The 16,414-nt window shown below is 42.1% G+C and overlaps 2 protein-coding genes across 4 annotated transcripts in view; one reads left to right on the forward strand and one right to left on the reverse strand.

Annotated features, from left to right (window-relative positions):
- Nucleotides 1–16,414, reverse strand: part of LOC127051950 (uncharacterized) — a 260,294-nt gene that overhangs the window by 207,924 nt on the left and 35,956 nt on the right. The gene's annotated exons all lie outside the window — the stretch shown is intronic.
- SPTBN5 (spectrin beta, non-erythrocytic 5) overlaps nt 1–16,414 on the forward strand; it is a 173,238-nt gene that overhangs the window by 109,449 nt on the left and 47,375 nt on the right. For all 3 annotated transcript variants that reach the window (XM_050954918.1, XM_050954916.1, XM_050954917.1), the window contains 9 exons: nt 2,240–2,358; nt 3,489–3,603; nt 4,851–4,964; nt 7,706–7,827; nt 8,939–9,101; nt 11,042–11,230; nt 12,530–12,607; nt 14,010–14,182; nt 15,386–15,476. In XM_050954918.1, coding sequence (XP_050810875.1) covers nt 2,240–2,358; nt 3,489–3,603; nt 4,851–4,964; nt 7,706–7,827; nt 8,939–9,101; nt 11,042–11,230; nt 12,530–12,607; nt 14,010–14,182; nt 15,386–15,476 — 1,164 coding nt within the window. The remainder of the gene's footprint in view (nt 1–2,239; nt 2,359–3,488; nt 3,604–4,850; nt 4,965–7,705; nt 7,828–8,938; nt 9,102–11,041; nt 11,231–12,529; nt 12,608–14,009; nt 14,183–15,385; nt 15,477–16,414) is intronic.

A 16,414-nucleotide genomic window follows, 5' to 3' on the forward strand; every position in this document is an offset into this window, starting at 1 on the left:
CTCTCTCCTTGCATCACGACATCAAATGCCTGATGACATCTTAACAGAGCTGTACAAATGATCACAGTGAAATCTAAAACTTCAGATTGCACTGCAAACCTGAAACTCTTTTGAGTGATTCTGGGCTAGATTTAGAGTGAGTTTCAAATGGGTTACACTTTTGGATAGAAACTATGCAAAACTCTGTGTGTTCCACCTCAGATCAGGCAAACTTGGTGGTTTAGGGTGAGGTTCAGCTTGGGTTGGTTTGGAACCTGTAACACATTCCAGACCTTCATGAACCGAACCTCCAAAGAGAGGTTCTGCTGTGGAGCAACAGTGCACTAGCTGCCTGGTTCAGCTTTCTTTGCTGAGATCTCTGAACTATCGTCCATGGTGAGAAACATGCAGCCGGCTTTCTCACCCTAACTGATGCACTAATTTGGGCAAAGGCAAATAAGTCTCAGCATACATTCAAGAAAGAATACCTGCATTGCATTGCTGACATGCTAGCCTGGGAAACCTAATTAAGATATATTAGGTCTGTCTGTGGGAGTTTTCTTTAGCATTATCTGCCCACAGTCCCTATGTCCTTCCCATATTGCTGCCAACCTCTGTCAGAGCATCTCACATCTTCCCTTTCTGCCCCCCAATGGCAGAAGGAGACCCTCATACTATGCATAGAATGAGAGCCCTGAGATGTCTGGAGAGAAATTCTGGATATGCCTGGGGCTTGGAGAGAATATGGGCTTTCCTTTCCAGCGCCTCTCACTTGCAGAGTCCCTATGAGAATGCAGTAATGCTGCATCTAGGCAGAGAGCCAAAACTGTCACATTTCAGATATCAATGAAGTGAAGCCAGCAGAGTTCAAAAGAAAACTTCATTAACCCTTCAGCCCTCACCTGCAGAGCTAGTCGCTAAGGGACAGTAGAAAGAGGCGGATACGGATAGAGGCAGCCAATAAGAAGAGGAGTTAGGAGTTGTGGAGGTGAGAAGGGAGGAACGATATAATCCTCAACTCACTCTGGGAGTCTGGATAGGGAAAATCTCACCTTATAGATCTATAAATGAGATAGATCTTAAGTGGGCCATGTGCCTAGTTTCTGTGTTAGGTAGCAGAGAATTCCCATCATGGGCTGTTCTCCTGCACTGTTCCATAGACACCTCCAAGAGGCTGGCATTGTAGATGCTGTGGTGATCACCCTCATAACCAGTGCTCAATCATAACACTAACACAGTGGCACAGGCAGAGAGAGGCTACACCAGGGGTAACTGCTTGTACTCTTCCAGCCAGTGATTCTTCACTAGTATCACGGGGTTACCTGCCAGGCAAACCTGGGATTAGGGTGCTGAGTAACTATCCAAGGAGCAATGATCCCCAGCCTGGGCTGCCTATACACCTTCCACACCTTCTGGTTCACAGCCCAGTGGCTGGATTGAGAACTAGCAGCATGGAGATGGGGTATATATGTTTATTTAGGGTTTCTGTCAGTTGGGTCAATTCCCAACCTCCAGGAGCCTGTGGGGTTTTGATTCATTAGAATAGTTTCTGCTGGACCAGATGGATTATATTCAATATAGAATGCTTTCAGTGTGTTCACTTTCTGGCTGTGTATCATAGCAGAGTACACTTAGAAATATGCACAGTGGTATGTACATAGCATATATAAAATGCAGATGGAATCAATACTTCTATTATCCAAGTGCTGGCATCCTGCCACTGTGCCTCTGCTAGACCCATGATTAATGTCTCCCTGCTGAGTATATGATTTACTGGACTTACTGCAACATTCAATATTTTTGAGTGTTGGAATGCCTATATTTTGCATTCAATGCCCTGTTCTGTTCAGAACCGGCTGCAGGTCATGCTTCAGAAGAACATCCTTAATGTGGCATAGCTCAGATAATGAGTTATGTGCAAATATTATCCTTTCCATAGTATATTATGTGGGAAGCAAGCAGAATAAAATATTTATACAATTTAAGGTAGAATTGTGTTTTTAAAAGAGTATGTGGTGATTTGTTTGACAGCTGTCTCCACTCTGACTAGATAAGAAGTCCTTAAGGTCCTTGTATAGAACTTTGACCATTATTGGTTTCATAGTGATGTCCCTCCTTGTCCCCACTCCATCTTTATCTGAGACTGATACAAGAGTGCAGTATCAGGGAAGAGTGTTTGGATCTGAGATCTTCTGTGCAGCTGGCACAATGATGGGCATTTGGGGCACACAACTAATATTTTCTTCTTCTGGCCTTATAGGAGATGACAGTGGATGATGCTCACATCAAAACCATCAATGCCCTGGCCATGAAACTGGAGAGACAGAACAAGGAAGAGGTGAAGACAATATATCAGCGCCGGAAGCAGCTCAATGAGAAGTGAGTATACATTCCAGGTTCTGGATGATGAAGAGTTCAGTCAAAGCTGTTCTAATGGTTTCATGGCAGGAAGGGAAGGGCAGGCTTCTGCTAGGCTGTGCTGAGCTGTACAAAGGCTGGGGATACATACGCATCCTCTTCCACAAGTGTGACATACAAGATGCTAGCTTCCACCTCTAGCCAATAAAGCTTCTTTAGTGACTGCCAATGCAGCACTTCAATTGGCCAGAAGGCTTTCCCATTCAGCAAAGCAAAATTCATCTTTCCATCCTTGGAGATGAACATGCTTTCCTCACAATTAAACCCTGCTCCTGTGCATGGTAGCTTAGAGTACTCTAATTGGTCATTGGGTTGCCCAGGTGAAGTTTTAAAAGGATGTCTTGCTCCCTTCCTGCTATGGTGGAATCTCGTGGCTGGGATGACCATAGCTTGTATTATCAGGGTAATAGAATCCTGGAGATTCAGGTGGTGGAGCCAGCCTTGGATACCCAGCCTGAGCTCTATATTTAACAGAACAACTCCATACCTCATTCCCACTACCATCTTGTCAAAATGTCTTTGTTTAATATCTGCCCTACAACAGGTTTTCTAGCTCTTCTCCAAGCTGTTGACCCCACAGCAGACTCTCTCTTCTCACAATAGATTGTCACTTTCTCCTTGATTTCTGCCTGTGGCTGCCATCTCCTGTCCCCAGTCTGACCCTGTCTAACTCCATACTAGTTCCATCCCAACCCCCTGAAAACCTGTATTCCCGGCCAACTTGTCCCACTTCTGCTGCTTCACAGCCCAGTGGCCAAACTGAGAATGAGCAGCATGAAGATGGGGTGTATGGGTTCGTTGAGGGTTTCTGGCAGTTGGGTCAGGACTTGTTCCATGCAAGAGTCCTTCCCCACTGCTGGGAACCCCCTCTTATCCTTAGCTGAGATCCACTTACCTAAACTCTAAAAAATCCTACAGCAGTCACTTTCCGACACATTAAATCTTTACCTATGAGATGTATCTGGGCTGCCATGGGAAGAGGGAGTCCATGCGTGAGGAAGCTCAGAAATCCCATGTTTGACTGTGATCTAGCTGCGGCTGTGGAAGTTCTGATATTCATGCTCTTCCCTCAACCTGTCTTTCAATAAAAGGTGGACCAGTTTCCATGGTAACCTGAATGCATACAGGAGGAAACTGGAGGGAGCCCTGGAGATCCATGCCTTAATCAGAGAAATTGATGACATCACGGAGAGAATTAGTGAGAAGGTGAGCTGCTCATGATTGTGTTAATTGAAGGGGCTTCATCTACTAAGAGAAATCACTTCCTCTTGAAGATAAGTGGGCACCCTGTAAAAGTGGATAAACTCCCATCCGTCCAATTATTATAGAGAGAATGAGCATTCAGAGGTGACCTATTATAATAGTCTCTGTGCAAAATAGGAATGGCAAAACCTCTTTAACCAACCTGTAAATCATGGAGCAAGCTCAGCTAGAGTAGCATACTGCTTCACTATCCCTGGGGTTTCCTATGAATCAGAGTCTGTAGAAAGACTGAAATGCAGTCAAATATAATGAAGACTTCTAGTTTGAAGGTATTGATAGTAATTGTCAAAAAATTCCATATTAGGGTCAGAAATAAATGTTTTTGCAGTTAATACTGAAATATAGATTGACTGGGACTTTTTTGATCAATGCCTAGACATTCAGGAGGTGGTTGGATACTTTAAAAGGGACACAGCAAGGTGCAGTGGATAAGATACTGGACTAAGTCAAGAGATTCAGGGTTCTATTCCTTGATGTACCATTGACTCAATGTGTGACCTTGGGCAAGTCACTTAATCTCTCTCTTTGCCTCAGTTTCCCCATTTGTAAACTGAGAATAATAATACCCATCATTGCTTTTTGCTTTGAGATCTATGAAAGAAAAATGCTATATAAGGACTAAGTGTTATTATTTCACATATATGATTTTATTTCATTCATATATGACTTTCTATATCAGCAAACACACAGACAATAGCACTTGTTAAACTTGGCAAACGATTTGTTGTAAAATTTTCCATAACAATTTTTGCCAATTAATTCCATGTTCTTCTTGAGTCTCCAAAATTTCACTTCTGGAAAAATTTTGAGGACTCAAAAATTCCCCTCGAATTTTCACAAAATGCACTTACATTGCAATTTTATGAATGATAAATTGGCTATTAGCATTATGGTTTATTGAAAAATAGACAGGGAGGGATGAAGCAAAATAGAATGTCTCTCTCGTGCTTTTGTTAAATATACAAGCATTCAGATACACACCAAGTCAAGCAGGGTTGGAAGTGGTCAAGGAGTTCTGAATTCTTGTTCTACCTTCATAAGTGGCACAGAGAGTTGTCACTACCATTGCATTGTTGAAATTTAGCATGGGGATAAAAGGAAGGTTTTAAGAAAGAAGGAGAGAGGAAACATTTGAAGGAACTGAGATATGATCCTGTCATTTTTCTCCTTCTTCCACCCTACCCCCCAAGAGTGCACTGATACAAGCATTGGATTATGGGAAAGATGTGGAGAGTGTGGCAAACCTGATTCGACGACATGAGGAAATGGAGAGGGAAATCAGTGTCATCAAGTCCAAAATGGAGGTCAGAGGCTGTGGGGTAGAATACAAATTGGGGCTGCTAAAACAATGCTCTTTTTTTGTTTCTTTGTCTGTATTAAAATGCTTGATGAGCTCCTTCAGAGAGACCTAGTACAAGATGAACTGGTATGGGAACGTAGCAGATAGAAAACTCAGAGGTCCTCAGAGCAGACTTCTTTATAATAAATTATTCTAGTTCCTTTGTGTTCCCCTCAATCCCAATTTGTCATACGAAATGCCCACCCTTCTGAAGTACTAAAGTTGAGAAGGAAGGGAACTTTTTTTTTAGCATATTATGTTTCTCTCGTTTGGAGATGGTTCCACATCTCAGTGCTGGATTGGACCTTCCCTGAACTTGTGGAAAGTATGGATCCAGATCCCTATTGCATCTTTGCAACATGGCTCCTATATCAGCAAAGGACTAAGCCAAAAGCTTGTATCCATTTCTGTTCTAAAAAGTGGAAAAACACAATAGGCACAATTTCCAAGTGTAGTCTCCTAAACAGAATGTCCAAATGTCACATTTTAATGCTGTAAGCAGCTCGTATGCATGTAAAATTGACCTTTACATGACTAAGGGCTAATATGAGCATCCAAATGAGGTATCTGGGTCCTGTTCCAACTTCAGAGGCAGTAGCACAGGTTGTCACAGATCCAGTCTGTACCTCCTGGTGGCCACCCACAAGGCAGCTGTAAGAGGAATTCAGGGCTCTGGGTTCTTGAATTCCTGAATGTTTTAAGTTTCTAGGGCCTAAATGGGATCAAGACACTGGCCCAATGTTAGGGTCCCTAGCCACACTCTTGAGGCACAGACCAGTCTTCCACCTCTTTCTGAGAGCGGGAAACAGATGTCCAGCTGCTTAGCCCCTTTGGGCACAGGGCAACCCTTCAGACTCCCATATACTTACACACCCTCTCCCAGAACCCCACCAAAAGGTGTGAGCCTTCTGGTTTACCATTTGAGTCTCTCTGGAAGCTAGTAAGTAGTTGAAAAGCTTTTGATACAGAGAGACGCTTTGCCCAGAGTCTAACTCAATTGCTCTTTCACTTAATCGTGTAAAGCACAGGAGTGTATACATCATGTATAGAACATGACAAACATCCTAACTGCAATGACTCTCCCTACCTCACCCTTCCCTTGGGAGTCCTTGGGGAGCCATCTGGGCTCAGGAAATCAAGCAGGGCCTCCTCCTTCATGCAGGTCTCTATATGCTGGGTTGCTTTTCTTTCCTCTCTAGCTGGATACAAAATGGCCAAAGACCCAAATAAATCAGCTCCTCCCAATTTATAACTCCTAGCCAGGGTCGGATTTCCAGTTAGGCACAGTAGGCACATGTCTAAGGGCACCAGCGTTCTAGGGGCGCCTTACCTCTCTAAAACTGTGTGCAACACAATGGCCAGCTGTAAGCAGGGGGGGGCGGGGGAACGCTGAAGATGCTGTGCCTAGGGACACATAAGTTGTAAATCTGGCCCTGCACGTATCCCCTTTTGTCATGCAACATTCTTGCCAGCTTCCCCAGGTGACCAGAGATCTCTGCCAGGTGACTTCATTGCCAAGGCAACTTCTCCCCTGCTAAGCTTCATTGGGAGCCATCCTGTGGTTTAGAGCAGTTTCCCTTCAATAGAAGAGCACTTAACTTCAACGTCTCTCTCTTGCTATTCGTTTGCTACCAGTCTTTGGAATTCCAACCCAACATGGAGGCAAATAGACAACAGAGAAGGCAAAAGGCTGCACGTTCAAAATGGAGTTTGCAGCCTGGGAAAGATAAATTCATAAACTATAGAGAGATTTCCAGATAGTCACGCAGGTCACGCGAGCTAGTGTTCCCAATTTAATTACCAACTGGAGATTTAAGGATAATTACTTATTTTGAATGCATGTTTGGAGGCCACAAATTTCTCTCAGCTTTCTTTGAAAAAAAAATATGCAAAGGTAGAGAATGTGTAATAAATTCATAAAATAATACCCACTGGTTAATTTTCATAATATGAAAAAGCTGATTATCAATGACAATCCTATATATTTATCGTCTATTCCACACATACTATTAGTCATGTCCTGCAGTAAATTTAATGTGAAATGAGTATCTTTCTGGATTATTCCACCCCCTTCGCATATCACCGGAGACAAAATATGTTTTCTTGATGGGCAAGTAACATTCTTCCTTCTAGATTTTTCATTATTTATAAATATATATTTTTCATTTCATCTTCATGTTTTAGCCACCTCTCATGCCAGTGGTGTACATCCCAATAAACCAGAGAAGCCTGTATCTCTCACCAACAGAAGTTGATCCAATAAAAGATATTACCTCACCCACCTTGTCTCCCTAATATCTTGGGACCGATACAGCTACAACAACACTGCATATAGAGGAGAAAGCATTCTTGTTACTTAAGGGTGAAATGTTCAAACGTCAGTGCCTAATTGGTGCCAATAAATGTTCTCACACACACAGATAAACAGCATTTGTAAGTGTCAATTGATGTGTGTGTGAAAAATAGCATATAGTTACTTGGTTTGTGCATTTGGATGATTATTTGCAAACAAAAATGTGGAGTCTGCACGCAACTACTGCCTGTGTATAATTTGTTGCCACAATTTTGGCACCCATGTTTGAAAACTGGGCCCTTAAAATAAGCCGCATCCCTTTCCTCCGAGCGATTGAGTGGAAAGCCTAGCTCATAGGAACCAATACAATAATTAATCTGAGTAAATGTAGTCCATTATAAATCTCTCCTCAGACACTGGAATTGAAATCTTTCCGCCTTTGCAAGATGAATCCATCCATAAATGACAAACTGAGTACAAAGCAAAGAGAGATGAAAGACAGCTGGCTACGGCTCCAGGGGCAGGCCAAACAAAGGTAAAGCCTTCTACCAGGCTACTATCTGAATCTCTGTCAGCAGAAACAGAGCTGCTCCTTGGGGCCCTGAAGGCAATTGCCATGGGCCACCAAAGTTCTCTGGGGACTTCATACAATATCCGGTGCAGTGATAGCTGGGCTTTACTTCTGCAGCACAATGTGGTTAGTTTAATGGAATTTAAGTTCCACATACATATTTTTTATGTAAAATGAGTCCAGTAAGACTGTGGTTTATCCCAAAAATAATCTCTCTAAATTCCCCTAAATCCTCCAACCAGCCCTGGTGAGATCACTGAGTACAGCAGTTATGTCTGGGTGGGGAAGAAAGATTGTTTCTCAGGCCCATCCAAAAATGCAAAGGCTGGCTCTGAGCAGGAATCATCACTTCAGGGAGTGGCTGTGAAGGATTTTATAGTTGCTCCAGTTCTGGCCTTTCATGAGGAATCACTGAAGAAATAATGTCATCATGGTGATTCAAATACAGTTTGCAGCTACTGTGAGCTCAGCTTAACAGCAACACTGTAAGGAGTTGTATGGGAATGCTGGATGACTTGAAGCTTACAAATTACCCCAGCCTCAGCTTCTCCCAGCAGGAGCTTTGTAAAGCAGTGGATCTCAACCAGGGGTACACGTACCCCTGGGGGTACACAGAGGTCTTCCAGGGGGGACATCAACTCAAAGATATTTGCCTGATTTTACAACGGGCTACATAAAAACTACTAGCGAAGTCAGTACAAGATAACATTTCATACTGTCAATGACTTGTTCATACTGCTCTATATACTATACAGTGAAATGTCAATACAATATTTATATTCCAATTGATTTATTTTAAAATTATATGGTTAAAAACGAGAAAGTGAGCAATTTTTTGCTCATCATGTGCTGTGACACTTTTGTATTTTTATGTCTGATTTTGTAAAGAGGTAGTTTTTAGGTGAGGTGAAACTTGGGAGTACACAAGATAAATCAGACTCCTGAAAGGGGTACAGCAGTCTGGAAAGGTTGAGAGCAGTTGTTATAGAGAATGGTGCAGGAGCAAGGGCTGTGCAGGGAAAGGAAGTAGACTGACTGTGTATTGGCTGATGCATAATTGTCCATCATGTGGCAGGAGGGAAAAGCTGGCAGCTTCTTACCAGTTGCAGAAGTTTAACTTGGAGCTAAAGGAGCTGCTAGATTGGATTCAAAAAATCAGAGGCTTAATGGAGGCAGGGGTCCTTCCCAAAAGCCCAGCTGAGGCAAACAGCATGATTGAGGAGCATCATGAGAGAAAGGCAAGTAATGATCATTGCTTATAATTGTATCCCCTGGAGACCCTTCCCAAGGTACTGTGATTGGAATTACTCACTGCAGGACACCCCTAGGGAACATGCTCCCTGTATCATATCATCCTTTCTCTTAAAATAAACAACTATGCCAAAATATCATCTTTGCAGACTGAAGATAACTGTGTATTCCCTGAACAGATACTGCATGGGGCTGCTTGCCCATTCGTGTTTCTCTAAACAATCCCATTGGTGTACATTAACCCTGCACTGGAGAGTCCACCTCTAGATATAAAAAGGTGCTTCAGTCTGCAGGCCCTTTCAGCCCTTGACCACTCTGCTGAGATTGCTAACAAGGGTAGGGTGACAGATAGCAAGTGTGAAAAATCAGAAGAGGCAGAGGGGGAGGGGGGAATAGGCACCTATGTAAGAAAAAGCCCCAAATATCTGGACTGTCCCTATAAAATCAGGACATATGGTCACCCTAAACAAGGGTGTCAGTTAGCGCCAATTTTTAATGAGTTATGTTCTGTGATACAGACAAATGTCCACTGGGAAGTGGACTGAGATCACCAACTTACTTCACAGAGGACACCGAATGGCCAGCAGATGGTAATTTAGAGTCGCTGCTAGCCCATTTTGATACCCAGTGATGACAAGATGAAATACTCCTTATCCCAGTGTAAATTCCTTGAGTCACCTACTTCCCTGTCTGCTTGCTTAACTTTTTTGCAGATTTCCTACTAAGAGTGGAATCGCTAATTAACTTTGCTAAACAATGATCTATAAATATCATACAGTTACTACCTCTTCTCCATCCCAGCTGTTCCATCACTGTTTATCATGCTATTCCCCCTACCTTGTCAGATTTCCTTTAGCGTTTTGTTACCTTTCTGAACAGGCACATTCCCAGAATCATTAACAAAAGTTATGAATAGAAGTCCACACGCTCTGTGGGTCCTAGCACTAACAAAATACAATCTTAATTAATCTTCCCGATCAGGATTTAATAACAGACTCCTGATATTCTCCCTTCTTCTGGTACAAGCTTAATGTGCTGCCAGTTTTCTCTCATGTCAGAAACTATCCAACAATGTTAATAATTTTATAATGCAGGAAAAAAAAGAGGCCTCACCCAAAACAGATTCCAAATTTCCAGCCATAAAATGCACTGTAATTATTAATTTACACAAAGTTAAAAGCTATGCCCACAAGGCCTAATAGTGAAGGAAAAGTTGGATCTAAGAATCAGCAGTGTTAATTTCAGGTGATTAATATTCCATCAGCTGTCTGTGATGTTTTACATGTCCATCTCACTAAAAAGTGAGTGCACAATGGTATTTTTCTGAACAATTCTTTTATTTTCAAATAGTTTATATTGTAACTTCCACATTAAATGTATACGGCTCATAATAAATTACATTTTCACCTTAAGGATTCATTATACAGACATATTGCTAGCTTTTTCTCACTTTAGAAGAGAAGTTTAAACATGTTTCACTTTAACACGAAGAAAGAAGGTTAAACAGTGTCTGTAATGCAATAATCTGCTGCCAATTTATTTGGCAGATGACGGGAGAAGAGAAATTCCAAGTATACTTTGCCATCTAGGGGCCACCCTTTGTGAGAGAAAGGGATGACATTATGCAATTTAAAAATCCACGTCCATTTAATTCTAAACATTTCCCATTCTGTTCCCAAATGAATCACAATCTTGATTTGCAGGGGACCGGTGTCTCTTGGAGAAATAAGGGTATTTGTTTTCCATATTTATGTGCTTAGACTTTCCTTTGCTGTTTCAATGACACAGCACAAAGATGAATGATTTTCCATACAAATATTAGTCTTGGAAGGTTAAAATACAGTCCATTTCCTTCCCTTGAAGACCTATATCCTGAATAGCTGACTTTCCATAAACCTTTGACATCAATCTTTCTAATGAACTTTAGGCGGAGATTGAAGCCCGAATGGAAAGATTCAACTCACTTGGCAGCTTTGGTCAGAAACTTGCCAACTCTGGTCATTATGCAACCCCGGAGATCCACCAATCTCTCTCCAGATTGCAGCAAGCCTTGTCTGAACTGATCCAAGCATGGCAGGAGCAATATGTAAAACTATTTGAGGCCCAGGACTTACAAGTAAGTGATCAACAGAAAAATGCAGCATCAATGAACCTTCCTCAGTGCATAGAGGGATTTCGAAAAGAATGGGCAGACTTCATTTGGAGTTAGCCACAGGTGGTGAGGACATAAGTGATCAGACTCCTCTGATAACATGTCATTTATATATTATACACAAAAAAAATAAGAACGTTATTGAGGTTGCAAAGTCAAGCACTCAAAAGTTAGGAATGCCAGAATTAAGGTTGCCTGTAAAACCTTAATTTGATCCCCTGGTGCATATAAGAATGGCCATGTTGGGTCAGACCAAAGGCCCATCTAGCCCAGTATCCTGTCTTCCATCAGTGGCCAATGCCAGGTGCTTCAGAGGGAATGAACAGAACAGGTAATCATCAAGTGATCCATATGCATTATGATACTATGTTTAATTACTTGATACTTTTTTCTCCATGGTGCACAGAATGGCTGGTGCTCAAAGAATGAGCAGCTATTCAATATTTAGTTTTCTCCTCATTGTTCAATATGTGGCTCTAGGCCTTATTTACCGCACGCCATTCAAACCCTGCTCTGAGGAGAGAATGATTAATTTCCTCGTGGGATTTTCTATGGTGCTCATCAGTATACTGTCCAAGTGCTTCCACTCTTCTCTATGGCTTAGAAACATGGATGATTTATGTCAAACATACCAAAAGAATAAACAGCCTTCATATCAGATGCTTACATAAAATTCTTCAAATAATATGGCAAGACAGGGTGACAAATGTGGAAGTGTTAAATCGTGCTGGTCATTCATGGGAATGTTGATTAGTAAGAAAAGACTTAGGTGGCTTGGACATGTCAAGCAAATGCTGGATTACAGGATCCCAAAGAGTGTTCTGTACTTTGAAGCTCATGAGAATATAATTTTTTCTACTTACTTAGGACCAGATTCTAATTCCTTTTCTCAAACTGAGTAATACCTTACTCCACTGGGACTGCTCACAGAGTATGGTACTATTCATTGTGAATAAAGGTATTAGATTCTGATCTGCAGCATCAGCACGTATGCCACAAATATTTTTGTTGCATATGAAAAAATCCAGTATCCTGAGTCTGAGTAGTTGTATATAATAGCTAAATACTTACATGGTATACTTACTTACACTGTTTACATACACTTTTCATGTTCAAAGTGCTTGGTGTATTTTAGCTAATTAATCCTCACAATAGTCCTATAAAGCAGGTAAGTATTTACTAGCCCAATATTTACAGATGAGCATTATCCCTGTTTTACAGGCTAGAGGCTGAACTCACGGTTACTTTTTCTCCCCTAAACAGAAATTCTTTGGCTATGTGGAGCAGAACGAGAGCTGGCTCAGCAGCAAAGAGGCCTTCTTGGCCAATGAGGATTTAGGGGTAGGTGAGCTGGATAATGACAACATTTCCATTGGAGCAGGGAGACATCAATGAGAAGATGGGGAAGGTGTGAAATGCTCTGACATCCTATGAGCCTTTTTAAAATCCCCATGTAGCGCTTCTTCATGAGGAGGTCCCTGCTGCATCTTGCTGTTTATGCAGAATCCTGTTTCTTTTATTTGTTTTGTACATAGAAGGCTCAGGCTTTCAACATCAGATATAGTGAAATATTCTACCTACCCCTGTTAGAGGTGGAAGCTGGAATTACATCTGTGACCTGTCACATATGGCCCAGGAAAACATATCCATCAGTGTGAATAACATGGAATATGTCTGGTGGTGGTGTCTGGTATCTGTCTCTCCAGGGGTGGATGTACACATGTTCAATACCATCCATTGAAATATATGGCTTCCAATGAATCCCTGCTATATTTCCCATTCATCTTCAGCTCATGAATGCACGGAACTATTGAGTTCCGTCTGCCTTTCAGTTATGTTGCTGATGATGGCCACGCATCCAAAGATTCATATAAATGTCTGGATATTTGGATACTTCTCTGGTGCATTGTGATCTGAAAACAGGGCTAGAATTTTCATGAAGATAACTTTCCTCAAGAGATTGCCAATGCTTTCTAGTGTCATCCAGGATAGAAGTAATGGGAGAAACATACCTGAGTAGTTATAGTATTTTGACACCTCTGATTCTGGATAGGAAGTCCAGAGAAATGCAAAAGAGAGAGAGAGAGAGATCTGAGTCATGAAATTCGGATCACAAAGTTCAGGGGACTTCAGTGTCCATGCTTCTGACAAAACTGGACTTGAGTCATCCAGTTCAAATCTGGATCTGAGCTTTCTTAAAGTTCATAGGTTGGATCTGGTGCTCTTCTTTAAATCTCTCTCTGTGTCTCTCTGTGACATATTTGTTCATCAACCCTGATCCCAGCTTGTCATGCCATATTTATGTGCTTCCAGCAGATATTTCTTGCAAGGTTAGATTATGACTAAACATGGCTCAAATCCACTAAAATGTTAGTCTTCCATCCTGTGTCTTCCTACGAGGGCAGGAGAAGGTTCAGTATCTCCAAACCTCCTTCACCTCTCTGTATTGAGCAATGTTGAGTGCTCTGTCCTTACACTCCAGCATATGGAGCTAAGCATCCAGCAGATTGCTCAGCACTGAAGCAGACAGATCCTGAACTGCTGCCTGCACATGGTGGGTGGAAAATCCTTGAAGGTCAGGGGACTGTGGTCTCAAATTCAAAGGCCAATACATTTGCAGGACGATTTGTGAGGGAAGGGTAATGATGGTTTAATTCCTGAGTCCGGAATGTGGTGGATGGTATGACTTCCATTGAGAGTGGCTTCCTTCTACCGATGGATATTATCACTGAATCCCATCCAGGATTCTGTGTCCAGTGTGGAGAGCCTGCAGCGGAAACACATGCAGTTTGAAAAGGCTCTGGAAGCCCAGATGGAGAAGATCAATGTGATGGCCTCCTTTGCACAGCAACTGAGGCAGAGCAAGCATTACGACTCGGAGAACATCATGAACAAGTGTCAGGCTATTCTGAGGAGGTAAAGCCAACCCCTTTCCCTATCACTGTTACCCAGCCTTGTCCAGGTGAGACTCTTCCTGCTCTACTCCTTTTTGTTTAGATATTTTAGAAGAACCATAGGCATTGGTCTGTACGTAATCCACACAGCACTTTGTGCTGAGGCCCTGCCACATTTTGCAAGCTAAGAAAGCTTGAGGCAGGTCAGTATGTCCATGGGAGACTTTCAAGGAACACCTCAGTGCTGCAGGAAGAGGTGTTGGTGATTCAGAAAGAGACACATCTCTCTGCATCTGTACTGAATCAGTGTCGCTGCCTGGCATTAGGGATGCAGTGCTGCATAGAGATAGCTCCTTATGGATAAGAAACTAGAGGGCAGTCATGACCAATTGAGGTCATTAAACATCCCTTGGCATTTTTCACAACTGTAAAGGAGTTGACCCAAAGTCCTGACCAAATTCCCAATGGGGGTATTTGTGTTCTGTCTAAATTTCATCCTTTAATTTCAGTTGCATAAGGTGTTCTTCATATCTTGTCCTAAAACATTGCATGTTGTTTTAGTGCACTGTTAAACAGCTGTTCACACTAGGCATGACTGAAATGATCTGTGAATAGTTTGTAAAGTACTTTGAGATCCTTTGGGATGAAATGGGACATATAAATATATTATAGTGACCATGTTATCTCATGTATGAATTTACTTGAATATAGTACTCAGGGCCTCAATTACTTGTCACACTTCATACTGTTTCCTCTGTAGTCTATAATAATGGGAGAGGCTGCATTTCAGAATGGTGCAGCTTTAATATGATAAACTTCTACGGCTGAACTGTATTTCAGAAACAAGAAATGTTGTAGGTGATGTTCATCTAGGCACAATGTCAAGATTAGCTTGCTGATCATGTGGCAACCTGTACAGCCATCCACTGAAGGCATTGGTAGTGCTAGCTGGTGACAGGTATCATGTGTGCCTGTGCTGTTCATGTTTTCAACATGCAACTTTTAATGGTGGTTAACTACAGAACCTCTGATATTCCAGTCCTGAGCATCAAGTCTGCCATGCTGAATTATATGATAGTTGGGTTATATTGATAGGTATCCACTAGAACTTAAGGTCACATTGCAAACCTGAGTTTTAGAGGTGAAAGGCTAAAATGCTACCCACTTATGCCAACTAGTCTCTTCTGCTGTAGCTTTGTTCTCATGTGTCTCTTTTTAATCTCAGAAAAGATAAACTGCTGGAGAATGCCCTGGCTCGCAGGCATGTGCTGGAGGAATCCAGGCTATTGCAGAGGTTTCTGCAGAATTCATTTGAGGTACAGTTATATCTTCCTCACGTTGTTGTGATTTCTTAAAACATTTGACGACTTAGTGGTGCTGCTTGGGCATGAATCCCTGAAGTTTTTTTACTAGGAAAGAACCAAGGAACTGAGGCTGGGATGACATTGGATGAGATGGGAAGATATAGGCATAAAGAAAGAAGGCACCTTCTTCAACCCTCAAACCACACCTGCCTCCCTACCTAAAATTCCATCCACTTCAGAGGGCTTGTCTACACTGTACCACAGTGTGTGCTATGGGAGTGTGAACTGCAGAGTACATCAGAGTGTTGCGCACTAACTGCCCCATGTGAACACTGCTGGCATGAACTAATAGATACCTAGTTTGCGTTAACATAGTCCTCTTTGAGACAAAGCTGTGTTTATGCAAATTAGGTACTTTTTAGTTCATGCCAACAGCATCCACACAGGACAGTTAAGTTGCAACACTTTGGTGCACTCTGCAGTTCATGCCCCGTTAGTCCACACTGTGGCTCAGGGTAGATATAGCCTGAGATATCTTTTGGACACTGTGGTACAGATGGAAAAGTAGACGTTAAAGGGTGTGCATTCCACATTTGAGAGGTAGTGGAATGGGGCTGGGCAATCCTTTCCCTGTGAGACACAGTGGACTTGTGGTTAGAATTATGGAGACAGCCCCTTCCCACACACACATGCACACAGGGTTGGAAAAGGGGATAATGCCATTGTGTTTAGTGTCATGTGAGGTAGACGGAATGGTAGTGGCTGGAGATATAGAGATGACCTCCTCCTCTTGAAAGACAGGAGGAGATTGCGGAGGCATAGAAAGGAGAATTCAGCCATTTTTGCTTCTCTCCATTAATTAGCCCCACTGTATTAGAAGTATTAGAGGGGATCTTAAAAAATGAGATCTGAGTAGCTTCTGAAATTCTTGTCATCTTCTGTTTCCTCCC

This window comes from Gopherus flavomarginatus, chromosome 5 (genome assembly GCF_025201925.1).
Source record: "Gopherus flavomarginatus isolate rGopFla2 chromosome 5, rGopFla2.mat.asm, whole genome shotgun sequence".
Classification (NCBI taxonomy): Eukaryota; Metazoa; Chordata; order Testudines; family Testudinidae; genus Gopherus; species Gopherus flavomarginatus.